The sequence below is a fragment of the Myotis yumanensis genome, unplaced genomic scaffold (assembly GCF_028538775.1).
Source record: "Myotis yumanensis isolate MYYU_CA2020_CCGP unplaced genomic scaffold, mMyoYum1.0.hap1 SCAF_6, whole genome shotgun sequence".
NCBI classification, from domain to species: domain Eukaryota; kingdom Metazoa; phylum Chordata; class Mammalia; order Chiroptera; family Vespertilionidae; genus Myotis; species Myotis yumanensis.
Window position 1 is genome coordinate 51,916,887 of NW_027223757.1, and position 22,006 is coordinate 51,938,892.

The 22,006-nt window shown below is 45.2% G+C and overlaps 1 protein-coding gene across 10 annotated transcripts in view; it reads right to left on the bottom strand.

Moving 5' to 3' along the window:
* Positions 1 to 22,006, bottom strand: part of ANKRD6 (ankyrin repeat domain 6) — a 148,348-nt gene that overhangs the window by 31,480 nt on the left and 94,862 nt on the right. For 7 of the 10 annotated variants that reach the window (XR_011471849.1, XM_070418092.1, XM_070418090.1 and 4 more), the window contains exons 1-2: positions 3,874 to 3,958; positions 1,502 to 1,840 (exon numbers count right to left, since the gene is read on the bottom strand). Coding sequence is in view for 9 of the 10 variants with exons in the window: in XM_070418092.1 (XP_070274193.1) it covers positions 1,502 to 1,795 (294 nt within the window). In the remaining variant the exon portion in view is untranslated. Of the gene's footprint in view, positions 1 to 1,501; positions 1,841 to 3,873; positions 3,973 to 22,006 lie in introns of those variants that run through there. The other 3 variants (XM_070418087.1, XM_070418084.1, XM_070418086.1) reach the window with 1 other exon arrangement.

Consider the following 22,006-nt stretch of genomic DNA (forward strand, 5'->3'; position numbering starts at 1 on the left):
GATATATCTATTCAATGAAATACTACTTGGTAAGAGGAATGAACTACTGTTTCATGCAACATGTATGAATCTCACATAGATTGTGCTAAATAAAAGAAGCTAGATTCAAATAAACAAAAAAGAGAACACAAACTGTCCTCAACCACCTGGCACGGCTGTTTCCTGCATCCCCCCTTTCTCTGCGGAGACCTTTGAGTGGTACTGCTTGTCTCCAGGCCACAGCCCCCGCCCACACCTTTACTCCCCTCAGACAGAGCCCTCCCTCAGAGCCTTCATCCTTGCCTATGGGTCCATAAACACTGGTGAAAGCCAAAGTCAACCGTTCCCCACTAGAAGAGGCCGTCCTTCAGCTGCACCCTGAGCTTTGTTCATACTAGAGGGGGTGGTTCTGGGGGACTGAGAGAGACACTTCTCTGGTATAAACCCAGCCACCTTTAAATTACTAAGATGAGAAGTGAAGGCTCTGGAAGATGCTTCCCCAGAGCACAACACAAACAACTGAACAACTTGAGAACAAATTGGAACACAGTGAATTACCTGCAAATCTACTTTCCTTCTATAAAGCGAAAGTTTACTGTTGAAACATTTCCTCTTTGAAATAGGACAAAGAAAAGAACAAAATGTGTCCCCAATACATACTTATTAATATGCCCAAGAAGCAAGTGTGACATAATTCTTATTTCTATGATTTAAACATGAAATTCTGAAACTTTGGGGAAATTTTTAAAAAACTGGGAAAAGTATAACACTGTCAACAGCATTTACTCATTATTTATTCAGTGAATACTTAATGACCTCTACTATACTCCAAGTGTCATGGCATCCAACTCCTTCCTTCTACTGATAAAAGAAACCAAGACCCAGTGCAGGTCAGTGCCTCGCTAGGATCAACAAGCTAATTCGGGTAGCATGGTTGGGTGAGAATTCAAATAGTTGAGGCTCTTTGCACTTACCCCTACCTGTTTCCAACCTGTGAAGCCAATTAACCTGAGGACAGGTCTTTAAAAGATCAGGTACCTCTGTGGGGTTGGGCGGCCCTTTATGGCATCATTACCAGTAAGCTAAGTGCTTCAGTGCAGTGCATTGACCTCTCTAGGTGCCTGAGGAGTAGCTGTTGAATGATTAACTGCAAAGCAGCAGAAGGAAAAATGCTGCAGCTGGAAACTTGCAGTTGGCACTTTCCTTTGGAACACGTTGACCTGTTTGTAAAGTACATGAACTGCCAGTTCTCAATTTTTCTGACATCAGTGTTCCTTACTTGGGGATTTTTAAGATGTTTGGAAGCTCTGAGGTCTAAATCCTTGTTCTGATATGCTTTCAGTATTCTCTCCTACATGGTGAGAAAGAGTGAGCAGATTCCAAAGCAAAGCTCATGGAAGAAACCCCAGTCATGCAAGGGTGGAACATGCCCCTCTTCAGGAGGAACCCCTTCCAGGTGACACAGGCAGACATGTTGCAAGGAAGCTCAAGACAGGCTAGGTGCACAAAGCAAGTTGCTGACCTCTTTTTCTCTCTCTGATCTTCTAGGGTTCTTCCTAGCCTTTCTTCTCTGGTTTTTCTTATTTTTTTCTTCCTTCATGCCTTTTACCGTGGCCACAGGGTCCTGGACTATTTCTGGGGTGGGGGCTGTGTGATTACTCATTGACCAATCAGAGATGGCGTTAGAGCTCCAATGAGAGTTGATAGGATTGACGAGAGGCAAGAGGGAATTTGCTCCTGCGGTTGCATATTCTAAAGAACTGGTTTCCACAGGTTCAAATTCATAATAATCCCACTCCAGGCCACTGGAAGACATTCTTCAACTAATTCTCAGTCTTTACCATGACATAAAGAACAGTATCTGCAGAAGATGAAGTTAGGGGTAAATGCTTCATAACATTAACATTCTCTGTTTCTATCCACCATCCAAGATAATGTCTTGGGTACAGGCAACTTCTGAAATTACTTTTTTCAATAATGAATTTTCCAGCTTCTTTAAAGAGCACCCATAAAGAGTTTTCTTCCTGAAATTCTTGCATCAGTTTCAAGACTGATCATTAACAAGCACAGCAGATACACAGAAGACAGACATGAACCACATCTGGCAAATGCATTACTTCAGAACTAGTGAAAGTCCATTCCACCTTCTCCATCCTCACCTGTTTTTACACTGTTTTATTGTTGTGTTCTTATTTTGTTTTATATTAAGTTATCTGAGAGAAGCAATGTATGGATTGTCCTGTTTAAGTGAAAACGATGAAAGAAAATAAATACTAATTCAAAAAAAAGAGAGAGGGTGTTCCTGTTAAAAGTAGCACTGGCTTTTCCTTCGGCTAACATAGCTATATTGACACGGCTCCCCTTGGTTACCTTGTGAGAACTCCTGCCTGTTTGAGTTCTTATCTTGTCTGATATAAATAGCAGAAGCTAGGGAGTTAGCATGGCTTTTGCTGCATTAGACCTCAGACAACAGTGCTGGGTTGGGATAGGTTAGCATGCCTGGCATTGCAGCCTTGCCATCATGACAAGCAAGGGCTTTAATTATCTAAAGAGGAGACCAGATGCACCCCAAGATGTGTGCACCAGCAACTCCAAGGCCTGCCTTTTCTGAGGTCAGAATCTCTTCTCTCTCCTGGTATTTTTGCTGTCATCTAAGGGTATGATGTAATCATGAATGTAATGATGGCTACAGTATGGGAAAATAAAAAAAGCATATGGCCCAAGGTAGGTATCAACAGCTTAAAACTAAATCAGTGTCTTCTGAAAATAATGTTCTTGATGACTCAACAGATTCCAAATATAACCAGATATTTATGAATGACACTGAACAGCCTTCTGCCCATCATAAAACAATGACATATTTAGTTATTTCTGTTTGCCAAATTTTAGAACATTACACAGAGGCCCAAAGAAAACTAGAAGCCCTTTGGTAATGCACACCCTAGCATGCCTGAGGATCTCAAATTTGCTAATACTCTGTAACCACAGTTATTAAAGGTGAATCGGGAAGAGGTTATAAGCGCAAACTCTCCAAGATGCTGTGTTCCTTACAAAAGGGCTTATTCCTTAGAGTCCTACTACACAAACTAGAGTTAGAAACAGAGTTAGAAACGGTTTCCAGTCACATTATCATAGGACTTTTTCCTAATAGTTAACCGGAGAACAATTTACATAATCTTTTCGATATCCCCTTCTTAGAGAAGCCACCTTTCCCAAAGACCCAATAGGGCACCCCAGGTACTACGTGACCCCACCCCACCACTGCTGATTGGCTCAGAAATGGATACGTGATCCCAAAGAAGCCAGCTGGAGTCTCTCTAGATAATCTGAGTGAAGAGACTCAGAGGCCGAGTCTCAATAATGGCACAGCACCAGAGTGAGCTCCATCTGCAGGCCTCCTTCTTCTTGGGTTCCATGAGACCAGTTTTGTTTTCTTTGAATAGGTTGTTTTAAACTGAATGTACACTGACCAAGAGAAATCAAAGTGAGAAAAGGAATAAAATAAGTTTTTAAGCCCCACCTTTTCTCCAATGGTAAGCTTGATCAATACTCACTTGTGTGAGTGAGTGTGTGTGTGGTGCTCCTTCGTACTGAGACAGGACACAGACAAAATGCCCTCTGAAGATCTGCACTTGAATGATGCTTGGTAGGAAATGAACCATGAGAGGAATTTAGCACACATTCCTAAACTCGAATTTGCCATTGAGAATGGGTCCCAGAATAGGTCTTCAAGGGTAAGCTCTTCCCACCATGGGGACCAAGACGTTGATAAAAGGGGCTGAAGAGCATCTACTCCCCTCCCACCTCACAGCTGGTTCCATGCTGTACTGTGGCTTTCTAGGCAGACAAGCTCCCCTGACAACCCACCCCGATAGAATGGTGGCCTCTACTCACATCGTCCTGAACGTCGAGGTCGCAGCCAGCCTTCAGCAAGATCTGGACCACAGCAAGATGACCTTTATTGGCAGCGAGATGCAGGGGGGTCCGGCCATGCTGTTGATGCAAAGCAAACACCGATTTCAAAACAGGACATCAAAATCACTCCCCTGGGACAGGCTGCACAGTGGCGTTTCATCCTTTCCCCTACGGTTTGATAGAAGATTCTTATGGATTTACCCAGAATTCAAGTTTGTCTCAGTTAACCTTGGCTATTGGCACTGTAACCAATGAACAAAACAGGCTCAAAATGTGAATATTTCCCTTAGTGCATAATTTCTACTCCCACTCATTAAAACAAGCAGGAAATGAGAGGTTCCCTAGTTTCTTTTGTTTCCCCACAGGTGCTAATACTCAGGGGCAATGAAGTGGCCACAATGCACTTGGTGGGGTGAGATGGGAGAAGAGCAAAAGCTTATCAGCCCCCGGGAAAATCTCGTTAGTAATTACTCAGAATTCAAACTGCTGGCCCAACTGATTAGAACTGATTCTCCCCATTTTTTAAAACAAATTTGAACATTACAAAATTATTTCAGCCATTTAAAAAGATGAATAATATTTTATTATTATTATGTAATATGTACATTCCACTAACTACTTTAAAAAAATTAGGGAAACCATAACGTTCCTTGTTAACCCCTCCCCGATCTCATTTTCCCTCCCATCCCAGAGGTAACCACTCTTTAAAAACAATTCTTTAATTAATTAATTTTTTAAAAATATGTTCCTATTGAATTTTAGAGAGGAAGGGAGAGGGATAGAGAGATAGAAACATCCATGAGAGAGAGACATCATTCAGCTACCTCCTGCAAAACCCCTAATGGGGATTGAGCCCACAACTTGGCATGTGTCCTGACCGGGAATCGAATCAGAGACCTCTTTGTTCGTGGGTTGATGCTCGACCACTGAACCACTGGGCAACCACTCTTAAATTTGACATTCCTTTTATTATATTTGCCTTTTATATTTTACTGCATGTTTGTAGCCACAAACAATATATAAACATTGATTTGTTTTCAAACCTTACATAAATAGTATTAAACTGTACAATATCATTTGGTAATTTGGGGTCCAACATTATATTTTTTGAGATTTTTTTTTCATATTTTCACATGCAGCTCCAGTTCTTTTATTCATTGTTCACTGTCTCCTACTCACAGACATACAGGATGTTTTCAGTGGTTTGTAGAACACCATTGTGTGGACGTCTCCTTATGCACCTGAGAAGGCTTCTTAGCCCTATTGTTGGGTCATAGAGATGACCATTCCCTTTGCCTGCCTTAAGCATGCAGTTCCTCATATATGACATTGAGGGTAACACCCAGAATAACCCTCTTCGGTATAAAACAACTTCTGAGATCTGACTGCGCCAAACCCCGAATTCTCTGAATTCTAAAGGAGACATTATGTCCCATTTGCTTCCTCCCTCAAGTTCACTGTGAAGATAGCGCCCCGCCCCCCCTCAATTTCAAGCATCATTTCACCCCGGCCCCCAGCCATGCAGAAACACCCTGGAGGATTCAGATCTCATGGGGCCTTAAGTCCTTTTTAGCACCTCAATAAGACTCCCCAAAGACCTTTACTGATATTCTAGCAGGATAAACCTATTTATGATTTCAATAAAGTGCCAGTTTGCCATGGGCAACTAGCCGTGGAGGAAAACAGACAGCAAACAATAAAGGATCTTCATTTCTACCCATGAAATGCAATCAAAATGCTAGAAAGATGCTGGAAAGAGGTCGGAGCTCACTTTAAAATTAGAATTCTTAATTAAGAAAAAGTTATTCCCAAGAAAGTGGGCTGTAAAAAGCCTTTATAAAAAAGCAATGTCTGAGATGAAGAGTGACTGTCCTTGGCTGATGACTGTGCTCAGCGCCTGCTACTTAACCTCGATTCTTTAAATGAAACGTCCACCGCTGATCAGATGGAGCAAAATGACTGGGTGCCGCTCACTGGCCCTGTGCCAGGCTCCACCTGTCATTGTGTGTCCTTGTCAAGGATACGAGGCTTTCTGCAACACAGGGAAGTCATTATGTGTGAGGAGAAATGTGTTAGGAAGGCTGACAGAATGATGGGACAAGAGTGTGTTTGAGCAACTGAAAAAATACAGACCACGGGGGCGGGGGAAGCTGCCGGGAGAGAGGATGGAAAATACGCCCCAGGCCGAGGGGCACTGGGTGTCGGAGGAGCCCTGAGGGACATCCTCATCAGCAATCAGATATTACTGGTGGGAAGCAAGGCCCAAGGAGGTGAAAATGTTGTCCAAGTAAACACAGATAATCAGAAGTCAGAAGAAGGAATACTGCTGTTCACACCAGGTCGCTCGGGCGGGCACTTTAGAAACTCTAAGTCGTTGACAAAAGTCCCTCGGCTGGAGATGCCTTCCTCATCTGGTGAGAGGAAAGGTCAAGACATTGTAGCCCCACAAGTCTAACTCAAATCCCAGCTCTGACTGACACGCCTGTGTGCTTCTGTGCACCGCACTCTCCCAAGCCTGACTCCTCACCTGTGAACTAGAAGGGGCCTCCACTCCCCACCCACAGGACTGAATAGGATAAATGAGGTAACACCCACCACCTAACACGGATTCCTTCCCCTCCAGCTGCCCTCGGCCCTAGCCCTGAAGCACCCAACTGCTCCCTCTCCTCCTTGACACCCCACAGCCTGGCCTTAGCCAATGCCGTGGGGCAGAGTTGGATGTCTGTTGGTCACTCGGACAGCCAGAGGGGCCCCCCCCAGGAGGGTGGAGGTCCTACCAGCCGGTGCTGATCCACTTGCCCACTTCCATTTTTGAAGCACAGTCCACAGTTCCTAGTCTTTATGTACCTGCAAGGAAAGACTCCTTTGGTGGGAATGTCCTCCCAACAATGCCTTCTCCGATTCTCCAAGAAGAAATGTTTCTGGCCTTCCCTGCTCTACCCCCTCAGCACTTCAGGTCCCTTTTAGGAAGGGCCACATTCTGTTTTGAGGGTCACCCTGGGTGCTGACTTCTTCCAGCTAGGTTGTGATCACCCTGAGGGTGGACCGTGCCTTCCCTAAATGATGAAGCAAGTTGACTCTGGGGTCGGGGAGCAGGGGAGCATATCCAGTGTTCCTCAACCACAGGGCAGGCTGGGGCTGCCAAGGCCACTGGAGCAATCCCATAGTTCCAGGCTTGACCTCAGAGGAATGCAGAGCTTGGGATGGCTATGGACTCTGAGTTCTGGGATGTCAGAGGAGACAGATATCCCGGGGGCTTCACAGGCATTTAAGCAGCTGCACAGTGACATGGGGCTTCTCTGAAGAGACTGAGTATCCCCCTCATGTGTCTGGTGCCTTTCTGGTATCGACATCACAGCAGCCAAGGCAGCAGTAATCAGTTTCTACTGAACCAAAGCTGTGCACTCCTGTCCCTAGGGCCTTTCTCCAACAAGACCAACCCCCTTAGACACACACATGCATATTCACACACACACACCCCATCACCACCACCCAAAGAAGGACAGCAAGAGAGGAGCAGAAATGTACTTGGTTTTCCAGAACATTCTGTAGTGAAAAAACAGCAAAGGTGGAGCTGTTAAGGGGAGCAGCTGCTCCCACCCAGCACACAGATGCACTCCAAGGTCATACCTGACAACGGGGAGGGCTGGAATGCTCTAAGTGTGAGGAAGCAGATAAAAACTGATTGTTAGCGGGGACTTGGAATGACAGACTCAAGGACACAACTGCTCTCACCTCCAGGCCCCTAGCACTGGCCAGTGGAAGAAGTGGGAACAGGAGAAAAGACTAAGTACTATGCACGAGAAGAAGACGATTTAGAAGCCTCAGTTTGTGCTGGGTCCTACCCCAGTTTTCCTCAAAGACCAGTTCTACCCAACTGAATGCAGGCCCTGGTGGGCCCAGGGAGAACAATAATAATGAGGACAAGAGCAAGGGACAGAAGTAGCTAACATTTATGAGGCACATGGAAGGCCCTATCCTAAGAATTTTACATGTACTTGCCCAGTCAATCCTCCCAATGACCTGTGTGGTAGGCAATATCATTAAGCCCATTTTACAAACGAGAAAACTGAGGTATGGAGAGACCCTTGCTTGTTCTATGTCGCACAACAGGTCATTAGAGTCTGGACTCACCCCTTAGCTGTCTGATCCAGGCCCTCATGCTGACCCCCATTCTGCTACATGGGGGTAAGGCTGTCCCCTGGCAGAAGGGCTTTGTGTCTCACCCTCAGGAAGCCCCCAAGACTCCCAGATGCTGACCTCGGAAGGTGCGTGGAAATAACCTGCTTTCCTTAAAATCTCAAGGACAGAGTGAGGTTGTCCATTCTCACTGTACATGAGAATCACCTGGGGAGGCTGGTCCATTTGTCCGTCTATCAGCCTCTGCTTTTCCCCCGAGTCCCTTCTCCAGAGGTTCTGACTCAACTCCCTCTGGTGGGACTCAGGCATCATTTGTCATACAACCTCCCCAGGGGATTCTAATGAGTGACCCGGGCTGAGAGCCGGGCCAGGCTAACTCTCCCCGGAGCAGCTACAGGCCCTTGGGCAAAACCCGCCCCATTGGGCCTGTCCAAGCAAGAGCCATTCCTCTTGTTACATTCTTCATGATGCTCTCATGCACACCTGCCAGCACAAAATACTAAAACCCACATCGCCACAACCCAGGGCTTCCTGGATCTTAAAAGAATATATAAGCAATAGAGTGACATTCCTAAACATTTGAAAGGTAAAAGCAAGTCGTCTGTAACACTACCACCCAATACAACTATTACCATTTTATCCACACTTTTTCAGTGCACCTTTTCTATTTATGTGTTTGTGCAGTTATAGTCACATAAAACTGCCTTGCTTTCTGCATTAACATCATGTCTTAAACCAGTGGTTCTCAAACTTTATTGGGCAGCAGAATCTCTTGGAGGGCTTGTTCAAAGACATATCTGGGCCCCTTGGTGGAGTTTCAGATTCAGTAGGCCTGTGGTGCAGCCAGAATTTGCATTTCTAACAAGTTTCTAGGAAAAGCAGATGCTGCTGGTATGGGACCACATTTTGAGAACAATTGACATAAATCACTGCTTTTCAACAATGTTGCACATTAGTCACCTGAAAATTAAAACAAAACAAAAAAATCTGAAACCTTACCACCAAATGGTTGATTCCATCAGCCTAGGCTTGGGTCTGTTGTGGGTAATTTTAAAAATATATATTTTTTTTATTGCTTTCAGAGAGGAAGGGAGAGATAGAAACATGGATGAGAGAGAATCATCAATCAGCTACCTCCTGCAGGCCCCCTACTGGGGATCGAGCCTGCAACCCAGGCATGTGCCCTGACTGGGAATCAAACCATGACCTCCTGGTTCATAGGTCGACGGTCAACCACTGAGCCTCGCTGGCTGGGCTGTTGTGGGTTTTTTTTAAGTTCTAGGTGACTGTAATGTACACCCAGAGATTATGAACCTTGCACTCTTTGAAGATGCTAGCTCCTCCAACTCGCTCTGATATCAGGATAGGCCAGTGGTCGGCAAACTGAGGCTCTCGAGCCACATGCTGCTCTTTGGCCCCTTGAGTGTGGCTCTTCCACAAAATACCGACTTCTGCACATGGGCCACGAAGTTTCCATCACACTGTACGTGCGCGCCCGCATGCGGTATTTTGTGGAAGAGCCACACTCAAGGGGCCAAAGAGCAGCATGTGGCTCACGAGCCGCAGTTTGCCGACCACTGGGATAGGCCATCTGAGACGGACAGGGGTGAGAGGACACAAGACCCTGCAGAGCGCACACATTTCCCTTGATCCAACCATGAAGAGGCACAGACTCAGCTAGAGCCTGTTCACTTCCGGGGAACTGAACAGCAAAGGGCCTGGAGATGTTGCCAAGCAACAACCACAGAGAGGTGGCCCTGCTGTCCACAGCTCCGGGCTGTGGTCAGGGTGCTGCTCTGTTCTGGCAGGTTGAGCCAGTGGGTCCCGACTTCCAGCAGGACTGCTGCACAAGAACAGCAGAGCCAGTCCTGTTCAAGCAGGTGACCCATAAATTACACTAACAGGTGGTCATAAAGGGAGCGCAGAACAAATGGTCCCTGCTGCACAATTTGAAGAGGCCAACGCCCACTGGGAGGGGCGGGACTATGTCAGGGCACATTCCAGGGGAGGAGTCCTGTTCAGATAAAGATCTCCTGTCAACAGGATGACAAGGGAGCCTGGGCAAAAGTAAGCAGCTTAAAATGCACCTTGAAAGGAAGTGGAGGTGTTTTATTCCCAGCATGTGTGCAGATATGCTGCTTAACCCTCTCACTGGTCAGTCCCAGGAAGACAGAGGGAGGCAATGTTTATGTAGGAGAGACCTCCCTCAGTAGGGGCTGAGCCCCAGGGAGGGGGACCAGGCATCAGTTGAGAACCACAACCCACAGAAACAAGTTTGGAAAGACTCTTCCCTCCCACTGACTCCTTGGGCCTGGGAGCCCTGGCCCGAGAGCTGGTCACTCCCTAATCTAGCAAAGACTCAGAGGTCGGGTCACAGCTCCTCTCTCCTGCTCAGGTCTCGGATCCTCCGTACTAAAGGGCAGGCCTTTCAGACCATGAATGATGAACCCCAGAATGGGTCCACAAAGTGAGAAAGAAGGGTGTTGGTGCTTAGCCATTCCTGGAACAAAATCTTTGTTTGCTGACGTGCTTATGTCCAAGGTCACACAGAGAAGTGAGGCAAAGGAGAGAGGAATTGAGACCCATTAGCTCAAAGAAATGAAACAATTGTTATTACAAGGGGGGCAGTTGCATAGATGTGACCCACACAAGGGAAAACAGTTTAACAGGAAGAATTTGGCTGAGATTATATAACAATTTCAAAATGACAGTAGTTCCTTTTTTCAGATCATGAGAAACACAATAGATCAGGGTTGCATAGTCGTTTTAAATATTTTTTCCCTCAATTACAGCTGACATTCAATTTATATTATTTTCAGGTGTTCAGCATAGTGGTTAGACATTTACATAACTTATGAAGTGATCCCCCAGAAGTCTAAAACCCACCTGGCACCATACCCAGTTATTACAATATTACTGACTATAGTTCCTAAATTGTACTTTACATCCCTACGACTATTTTGTAAAACTGTGCAGTCTTTTTTGAGGCCAGTAATGTCTACATTATCTGTAGCATTAAGAAAATAGGAAAGGAAAGAGATGTAGAAACAAGAAAGCCAGTAAAATAAGAGTGGCACATATTTAAGAAACACTATAATATTCAGATTGAACAGGGTCTTTGAGAGTTTAATTTGGATGAGGATAGTAAAGAAAACAGCTTCTAATCTAATTTGTGGCAGAACGGCACATTGCTGGAACCCTGGTCTCTGGCCCCTCATTTAGGTTTTAAATGGCAAAGACTCCTGCCAACTTTCTTAGGTGCCCTCAGGGTCCTCTTCTCACAGACAGTATTCCCAGCCTCACTGCCTGGAATGGTGTAGATGTGGGTGCAAAACTTCAAAGTCTTTCTTAGGCTCATGATTTAATAAAGACAACGTTATAAAGACATTCAAAAAAAGGTGGGTAAAGAAAAAGCACCACAGATCAAAGGAGAGTGAGAAAATAAACGTTTACATTCAAAAAAATTATAGTAGTTTAAAAAGCCTCCTTTCCTTGTTGGAAATGTGTTTTGTCTACTGTCTACCTGGATGAGGGACACATCACATCTTAATCAGACTATAGGTGACAGGAAGCAGCCAGGGAGTAAATTCCATGGATGACAAACATCAGGATTCAAGACAATCTCAGGTGGGAAGAACAGGCTAATTTTAACAACATAAAATGTAACGGGGGCGATGTAAAATTCCCGCACTGAGGGTCAACAGTCCATTCACACCTGGGTACTGGCATTGTCTTGTATAGTAACAATTCTACGTTGTAAAAAGATCAGTTTTTTATACTGAAAAGCTTCATAATGCTTCTCTAAGTCTTACTTTGGGGATGGAGAGATAATCATAAATAATTGGGAGAGACGATTTGAAATGTATAGTGTTAGGAGTCAGTTATTCAAACATAATGGCTTAATTAATAAGTGAATTCCAATAACTACCAGGATTGGACTTGCTTCTAGAAAGGTCCACCAACAAGCAGGTCCAAAATATTTCAAGCAATGTACATGACTGGGCAGGACTCTGTTGGTCCCTAGAGTGCATCTGTCCCCAAGTGATAAGGAATTCAGTCACTGGCCCTCATGCTCCTCACGGGAAGCTGTCTGGACTACCTTTTCAGTGGGTTACACATTGACAGAGGGTCCGGCTTGGCCAGCAAAGCGAGAGAGCTGCAGGGGGAAAGCCCAGTGCCCAGGGGCAGAGTGGAGGCTGGTCTGGCCTCCCCTCCACACAGGAAGGCTTCCTGCAGGTCTCACACTTCGTGGAGTCCAGGGTTGGCAGCTCCCTTTCCTCTCTGGCACAGCCCTGTATCCTGCATGTGTATCTAAGAATTTTCTTCTGTAGTCAAGGCAGGAGGTATAATTTACTTGACAGACAGTTACTGAGAGCCAGGCGAAGTACTGAGGATTCAAGGATGATATAAACAAGGTCACGGCCCCTGCCAGCTCAGTGCTCACCCAGACTTCCTTTCCGCTTTCCCAGGGACACCCTGCTCCTTCTGGGCAGCGGAACAGCCCACACGGGGCACCTTCAGAGCACTGCTCCAGGGAATGCCGCTAATAAGGTGGGGGTACACCCTCACAGGGGGCAAAACACCAGAGCCACACCTCCAGAACGCAAGGCAGTGGAAAGATCGGAGTGATTCAGGCCTAGGGGGCGCCCCTTCACTGACGGGGCAGGGAGGCACACTACTGATTCCAAGAACCTGGGAGTCTTGGGTTGCCTGAGGCTGAAGTTGATAAACTGTGGCCCATAGGCCACGAATAGCTTCTAATTATAGCCTTCGGGTATCCCTGCCTCCCCTTTGTACTTTTTTTAAATTAAACTTTTTACTGAGATAATTATAGATTTATATGCAGTTTTAAGAAGTAATAGAGAGAGCTCCCACTTCGTTTCCAGCGAGTTTCCTCCAATTATAAGATCTTGCAAAACTATAGCACAGTATCAGAATTGATACAGTCAAGATACACCACAGCTCTGTCACGAAGGAATCTTCCTGAAAAATAAATGTCTGCTGCTTAAGCCACCCAGACTGGTATTATTTATAGCAGCCCGAGCTGACTTAAGACAGCTGTTGATATGGGGATTACATTGATTGATGTTGAACCAGCCTTGCATTAGGGATAAATTTCACTTGCTCACGGTGTCTAATTCTTTATATAGCGCTCAATTCAATGAAAACATGGGCTAAAAGAAAACTAAGCACCACCACCTACTCACCCATCTGCCCTAGATCCTTGATTTATAACAACCTAAACATACTAGTACAACAGCCAATTCTCATTGGAAACAAATCGACAGGCCTGTGAGAAAGAATTGCCAGTCTACAAATAAATTCCAGACTTAACTTATTTTCTGAAACCTAAATCACTATAGCTTAAGAGGAAGAAAAAAGAGGAAGCAAGAAACTAATAAGGGGCTCAGAGACTTCACCAACAGACCATCTGCCCTGGCATCTGAGCAGAGGCCCGGTGGGTAACTCGCAGCTTCTAAAGCCCCTTTCCTCTGGTGTCTTCATTTACAGCACTCAGAGAATAATCTGCATTAGGTGACGATGCTTTGGAAGTCTTACAACAAGCCGATTACTGGCCTGGAAACCAGTAATCCTCCAATGCATTTTGTTCAGGAAAGAAACAGGTACGTATTTATCGAGGATTTTAAAATGCTGACACCCAGCTGTGCCACATCACAACGTCTCCTCTGGACTGTTAAGACCTATTAAACATATGCCTTTAGGGGGTTTAACGGGCACATTAATCTGTGTGGAGGCTTCAGTTTTAAATGCAGGCTGCTCAGGCAACAAAATGCAATCTGGCGGATGACTTGCTCAACACCCAGGTGCTAGAAGGGCCTCTGGGCCAACACACCCACCAGGCTGCCCAGAGCTGGGGAAGGAGGGAGGGCAAATGCGGGCTGCCTCCACCCTCACTGAACACCACCTAACACACAAGCAAGAGGGGGACAGAAGGGCTCTGCAGAGCAAGGCACCACTCCCAAGAATTGCTCCAAGGCAGTGAGGGGAGGGCAGAGCCACGGAGAGACTCAGGCCCAATTCTGGGGCTCCCCTTCCAAGCAGCCTCAACAACTTCTCCTAAGATGCTTAAGTCAGTTTTGAAGGCCCATCCCAAGTTTTGAGACTTGCTCTCCTCAACTGTAGTCCATCTCCCCACAGGCACAGGCACGGCTAATGTCTGACTACACCAGTTCCCACACTGTCCCTCTCCATTTGAGAGGGCCCTCTCCTTCCTCCAGAGAGCACCTCCTGGGGACCTCCCTACCTTTGCTAGAAACACAGAGTCATTGGGCCGCCTGCCTAATTAACACCCTCATCACAATACGTCAACACTGACTGAGATTTTCTGAGCATTGACCCAATAAGTTTCCATGCACTGTCTCATAGGCAAGCCACACAACAATTCACAGCATGTCTACCTTCCCATATTTGAGACATGCATTTCCTGCTAGTCAACTTGTTTCTAGTTGGAGATATCAGTATCTCGTGGTGTACTGCAAAGAGCCATGACTTCCAGGCATGTCACCACTGACTTGGCTCAATGCTCAAAAGAGAGTGCTGTCTAGCCCACATGCAGGCCCTGAGCCGTCAGGGAGAAATACCTGGAGCAGTGAAGATTCTCCACCTGGCTGCTCATTCGGTCGCCTGGAGCTCTGAAAAACGCCCAGGCTCAAGCCATACCCCAGGCCCATTAAATCAGAGCCTCTGGGTGTGGGGCCTGGGCATCAGTATTTTTAAGGCTCTTCAGAGGATCACATTCGCAGCCAACACTGAGAAGTTCCTGATCGAATGGAATTTCCATGCCTGAGGTCCATGAACTCAAGTGAGAAAACAGTAATTATGATAATAGTAACAACTATCCATTGAGTTTCTTCTCCATTCTCATTACATGTACTAAGCACTCTGCATGGATTACTTTATTTAATCCTGACAACAAATCCCTGAGCCAAGTGTTGTTATGCTGATTTCACAGACAGGAAACCAAGGCTCAAGGTAGCTAATACCTTAGCTAAGGTCACAGAGACGATAAATGTGATTCACTGCCTGTACTCTTGCCAAGAAAAAATTGGGAAATATTTTCAAATGGATGACACATTCATAGAGATGGAAAATGAAAATATGGTTGCCAGGGACCAGGGGAGGGGACAATGGGGAGTAAGTGTTTAAAGGGTATAGAATTTTGGCCCTGGCCGATGTGGCACAGTTGGGTAAGCAATGTCCCATGCACCAAAAGGTCATGGGTTCAATTCCTGGCACATTGTCAGGTTCCAGGTTTGACCTGACAGTAACTGTACACCCTTAACGCCCCCATGGAGTGTGTAGACCTACCAGCCTGGAGCAGGACCAGTGGGCTGCATCAGCTCTACACAGGTTCCCGCCCCGCCCTCACTGAACAGGTGAGAACACACTGAGCTCCTGTGTGTTGCCTCCGGAGGGAACCCTGTTTTCCAGTTGTGAGTGGTGGGTGAGGAAGGGGAGGAGGTGTGGAGCACACCATTGCTCCCCTCCCATCAGCCAATCCCTGGCTTTTCTCCCAGGCAGCTGGCCCTAGCCACACCCAGAGGGTGAAAAGGAGAAAACTCTATGGAACCCATGCTGAAGTAGAGAGGAACAAAGGCTAAATATAAGCCCAATCAGCCACAGCAGAGAGCTCCTGGAGAGAATGCCATAAAGGCAGGATGAGTTCAGGAGAAGAGGGAGGAGGGAGACGTTGAGAAGGGAGAGTCCAGTACTGCTGGTCACAATGCGCTTCAAGGTCAGTCCTCATGGGCCTCTCTCACTCCACTGCAGGAGTGCACACTGGGACAACCTTCACGCACAGCAGTTCCGCCCTAGCTGTCAGCGACAAGGGGATGCGTGCCTGACCCAGCAGTGCCACTTAGCCAAATCTTTCCCACAGACGTAACCACACTACAATAGGACCTCAGGACAAGCAGCACCAGAGTAACATAGTCTCAGTGTCCATCAACAGGGGATAGGTTAAGCTACTTATAGTTCATCGTCCGGTTACTTTTGGAGAAAACAAGAGCAGCGGTGAAACATCCCAAGGACCAGCTTCCAAAAAGTTCTAGAAAAGATGCTCTACCTATGGATTCCTACAGATTCTCAACTCCAGCTACATGGTCAACGCTTGGCATCAGGAGCCGTGCAGAGGGCTTTTCCAGACTACAAAGTACCTACTAGTATGGAGGTAACAATATATATTTTAATCCTCACCCGAGGATATTTTCCCCATTGATTTTTAGGGAGAGTGGAAGAGAGAGGGAGAGACAGAGAGAAACATTGATGTGAGAGAAACACATCGACTGGATGCCTCCTCACAAGCCCCGACCAGGGCCCGGGCTGGGGAGGAGCCTGCAACCAAGGTACGTGCCCTTGACCAGAATCAAACCTGGGACCCTTTGGTCCACAGGCCAATGCTCTATCCACTGAGCCAAACTGTCTAGCACCTGAGGTAACAACATTAAAAGCTGTATGTGAAGATATGTAACTAAAATGTGAGGTGATTGTGGAGAGAAGATAATTCATACTAGAGGCCTGGTGCACGACCTGCACCTCAGCCCAGCCTACACCCTCTCGCAGTCCGGGATCCCTTGGGGGATGTCCGCCAGCTGCAGAGGTGGGAGAGGCTCCCGCCACCACCGCTGTGCACACCAGCTGTGAGCCCGGCTACTGGCTGAGCACACTGACCACCAGGGGGCAGCTCCTGCACTGAGTGTCTGCCCCCTGCTGGTCAGTGCGCATCATACCGACAGGTCATTCCATCATTTGGTCGATTTGCATATTAGCCTTTTATTATATAGGATAAAACAAAAACTTGGTTCTTAAAAAACCAAGGACTTCTTGCAAAAGAAAACCAATTTTTCTGTTTTTGTATCAAACATCTTAAGTGTCCATGTGGGCACTTAGAAAGGCACAGAGTAGAGAGAAAATAAGGAGGCAGAATGAATAGCACTGGGTCACTGAGAAGATGGGTAAGTGGAGGGATGTTTAGGAGCCAAAAGAAAGGAGCATGTCCTTGGGCTTCTGCTTGAAGGACTGTGCAAATGGGGGTGCTATTCATTAATAGAGACCATGGGATGAGAACCGAATGGGCATGTGCAGGTTGTCTTGGGCATTTGGATTTGAAGTCCCTGTGGCGTACCTGTGGATCATTCATATAAACATGCCCGTGAAGACAGCTCCACACGAGGGTCAGGCAATAGAGCCAAGCTGGAGAGGGTGGCGTGGTGACCAGCGGGCGGTGGAACAGTCAAGGTGGGTGTGCAGAGTGAGAGCAGATAAGGGCTCAGAGCCCTGCGGAAAGTCAGATTTAGAGGCAGGAAGAGCAAAAGGAGATGGAGAAGTGCCTTTGCAGAAGAAAACCAGGAACTGAAGCATCAAGGAGCCAAGGGGAAGTTCAGGGAAGGGAAGGGGAGGCAAGACTCAAATTGTAGTCACTTTCTCCAACAGAACACAAGCTCCATGATGGCCAAGACATTTTTCTCCTGTACTGTGCACTGGTGCAAAGCAGGTGCTTAATTAATACTTGTTGGTGCATGAAATAATAGGTGACTCTGGTGAGATCAGTGGCAGAGAAGTGAGGGGGTCGGAGACAAATTACTGGGAGGTCCTGAGTTTCGTCTCTAACAGCCAGACAATTTACCCAGGGATATGTCTGACTTCTCAGGATACCCAGCGTCCTTGTCAGATTACCTGTTCTAACTGAAAATGTGTTGGTCAACACACGTGAACATAATTGACCTAAATATGAAAATTATGCAAATGGAAAATCAGAGTTCTCAATGAGCCTTTCTCTTAAAAATAAGAATTTAAAATTTCATGTGTAGTTCTTACACCAGTTCCTAGCTCCCGGTCCCATTGCCTCTGATGACTTGTCCTGTGCATGACAACGCCACCCCTACTTGGTGGGTTACGTATCATAACCATATACCATTAGCCACTAATTAAACCCCTAGGATGACATAAGAAGCTCCAGATATATAACAGACAGGACATTTGCACAGGAGCCAGGAGTTCCTGGTTCTGGTCCCAGCTTTGTTACTCCCTAACTTATATAAGTCCCTTCCCTTTTGGGGCCTCCATTTCCTCACAACTCTAAAAAGAAAAGTTGTATATCTCACAGGGTTCTGGGGATAAGCAATACATATGTGAAAATAAATTGAAAAGTGTAAAATGTTACATACCTATAAATATTGTTATTGGGATACTGCTTTATTAAAGTACCTGGGCATATGAAGTCCTAGTCAGAAAATACTTGCAGATTCTATGTGTACTTTTTGCCAAGGAAGGTGCTCTAATAAGAAGCAGCCCACAGATGTTCACAGCCCGAAGTTTTAAGCCACACAGGTGAAACATGGTGGTTAAGAGCAAAGCTGTGGAACTGCTAGCATAGACAGTCAGTCGGAGAGCCAGGGAGTCTCCCCTACTAGCCCAGATGAGGCAGGGAGAGGTTCTTACACAACCGTGCTGAAAGCTAGGAAGATGAATGGATAGGGCCTGAGCATGCCAAAAGCTAGAAAAATAAACGGATAGGACCCGAGTGTGCCAAAACTAATAAGATAACTGGATAGCAAAAAAGCCCTCTCCTCCCTATCCCTATAACGACCACAGGCTTGAGCAGGAGGGGAAGATGGTCTTTGAGATGGGAGTCCATCATTCTTCCTTTCCTTTTGCACCCGCACCTGTCTCATGAATTTGGCTTTCTCTGGGGCAGGCAGCGGAACCTGTGTTTCAGGTACAGAACCAAATGGCCAGGGTGCCATTCTCAGTTCTGACACTTTCGAATAGGAACTCTGGTTGGATTACCTAACTTCTCCTTGCCTCAGTTTCCTCATTTGTATAATGAGGATAAGAGAGTTGAGGTGAGGTTTAAAAGACTTAATCATTGTAGAATCCTACAAGAGAAGTAAACAATTTATACTGAACACCATTATTCCCTTCATTCAACATAGATGGTGCTTATGGTAGGAGTACTTGGCTAGGCACTGGGGGGAATTAAAAAATACACACCCAATATTGTGTGCCTTCTTAAATTCCGTAACTGTGACAATATGTGTTGTTACACTCAGTTCTGTGGAAATCCTCTAAGTTTTGTGAGGAAATTGAAACAAGAAGTGTAGAAATTTGCCTACATCAGTGGTTCTCAGCTGGGGTGATAATGCCGCCGCCTCCTGGAGGGGAACGTTTGACAATGTCTGGAGACATGTTTTGGTTGTCATGACTAGGGAGGAGGGAGTATTGCAGGCATCTAATAGGTAGAGTACAGAGGTACTGCTAAACATCTGCAATACATAGGACAATCGCCCACAACAAAGAATTATCTGGCCCAAAATGTCCATCGTTCAGAAGTTGAGAAACCCTGGCCTACGTCAACAAGTAGTTAATAAGCAGTGGAGCAGGCACTTGACCTAGGTCTTTGGATTCCAAATTCCAGTGCTTTTCTTCTGTGTCAAACACTGAGAAATATAAGAGAGAAACTCCGACCCAGGTCAGAGTGGTGGTCTGCTTGGGAGTTCTGAGCACCCTCAGAGCACTCAAATTATGAGAGACACAGAGCAAATAAACAGCAAGTGTTTCATCAGTTGAGAGGACAGTGAGTTCCATGTAGGGTACTGTTCTCTGGGTGGACTTCCTGGTGGTGGTGGTTCCTGAGCTGGGTTCTGAATGGGCAGGCCTTAAAAGGGCAGAGTTTTCCAACAGCAACACTATCAGCTCAAAGACAATAAAACATTGCCTTCAAAGTTCTGAAGCAAAATAATTCTTTCTCAGCTTAGGTTTCACACCAAATAGTCAATTAAGTGAGTGGGTAGAATAAAGACTTTTTTTCCAGACATACAGAGTCTCAAACTATTTCTTTCCTATGTTCCTTTTCTTAGGAAGCTCAGGGAATATGAGCTACCCAAGTGATGGGTGACATGGGTTCCAGCAAAAATGATCAACTCTAGGAAAAACAGCAAGTTATAAAGAATGGAAATGTAATTATAGTATACTTACTGGCTCACCAATGAATAGCATTTACATAATCACACTAATTACAGATCTGTTCAAAATTGTGACACAACTGGATTCAGAGAATGTGGGAGAGAAAGGGGCAATAGATTGAGTCTAGTACTAATTGATTTCTCCCATACAATCATTTTTCAGGAAGATATGGGAGCTGTGCTATACAATATGGTAGCCAACACCCACATATGGCATTTAAATTTTAATTAATGAAAGTTAAATTTAAAATTCAATTCCTCAGTCATACTAGCCACATTTCAAGTATTCAATAGCCGTGAGTTGCTACCGTATCAGACAGTACAGATATAGGACAGCACTGTACTAGAGGTGTACTACATCAAAACAAGGGAGTAAACCAAGAAAGAGAAAGACAGTGGAATCCAGAAAACCAACATATATAAAAGTGGCAAGGGGAATCGCTAGGATACGAGTAAAGGGAGATCCCCAGACAGCTGTCAGTAGGCCCTTGGTCTCCAGATCAATCTAGCTCAAGACTTGTCTATTTTGTCACTTTTCCCATAGACCCCACTTTCGGTTTCATTGATTTTTCTGTATCTTTTTTCTATTTCCTATTTCACGCATTTTTGTACTAGTTTTTATTATTTCCTGTTTCCTCCTTTGAATTTGGTACCACATCTTTTCAAATACAGAAATCCACAGATCAGTGGGGACAGGTGGACCTTGAGGCTGGTTTCCTCACAGACGTGGGCTCCAGAGTTGCTTTTTTATCAAGTCACGCCCCTCCTGTGGGCTTTGGCCTGAACTGAGATGACAAGTCTCCCTGCTCTGGGTGGGACTCCAGGCTCCTCTAGCAGTATTTAAACTTACTGTTTAAAAAATATATTTTTTTATTGATTTCAGAGAGGAAGGGAGAGATAGAAACATTAATGATGAGAAAGAATCATTGATTGGCTGCCTCCTGCACACCCTCTACTGAAATTGAGCTTAAAACCCCAGGCATGTGCCCTGACGGGATTGAACCATGACCTCCTGGTTCATAGGTTGACACTCAACCACTGAGCCATGCCAGCCGGGTTGAACTTACACTTTTAAAGCTCCTATGTGCAAGCATTACTTTGATTAAAAACAAAACTATTAAAAAGCAAATTATGTTTAAAAAAAGATAATCAATAACAAGCAATGGTGAAGATATAGAGAAACTGGCACCCTCATACATTGCTAATGGGAATGTGAAATTGGGTAACCATTCTGGAATACAGCTTGGCCGTTCCTTAAAATGTTGAACATAGATTTACCGCGGGACCCAACAATTCCACTCCTAGGTATTTATCCAGAGAAATGAAAACATATCTACACAAAAACTGAACAGAAATGTTCATAGCAGTATTGTTCATAATAGTTTCACACTGGAAACAACCCAAAATATCCATTAACCAATGATGGGATAAGCAAAATGTGCCATATCCATGGAGTGGGATATTGTTCTGTAGTAAAAGAGAATAAAATGCTGATGCTACAATACAATGAACCAAGAAAACATTAGGTCAATTGAAAAAGCCAGCCACAGAAGACCACACAATGTATGATTCCATTTATATGAAACGTTCAGTAAAGGACAATTTATACAGACAGAAAGTAGATTAATGGTTGCCAGGAACTGGGAGTAGGAATGGGAAATGACAGCTAAATAATACGAAATTTCTTCCTGGGGTGATAGAATGTTCTAAAATTAGAACATGGTGATGATTGTGCAACTCTGTAAAGACATTAGAAACCACTAAATTGTACACTAAAAATGAGTGAATTTTTTTGCATGTTAAATTATACCCCAATAAAACTGTTTTTTAAAACTTTTTTTAAAAAGCAAATGATGAAGTCTATTTAAAAAAGGAAACTTGCAGACTATGAACTATGTGCTTTAATGTGATTATTATAACAACCCTGAAAGGTTGGTATTGATATCCCTTTTTTACAGATAAGGAACCTGAGGCTCAAAGAAGTTAAG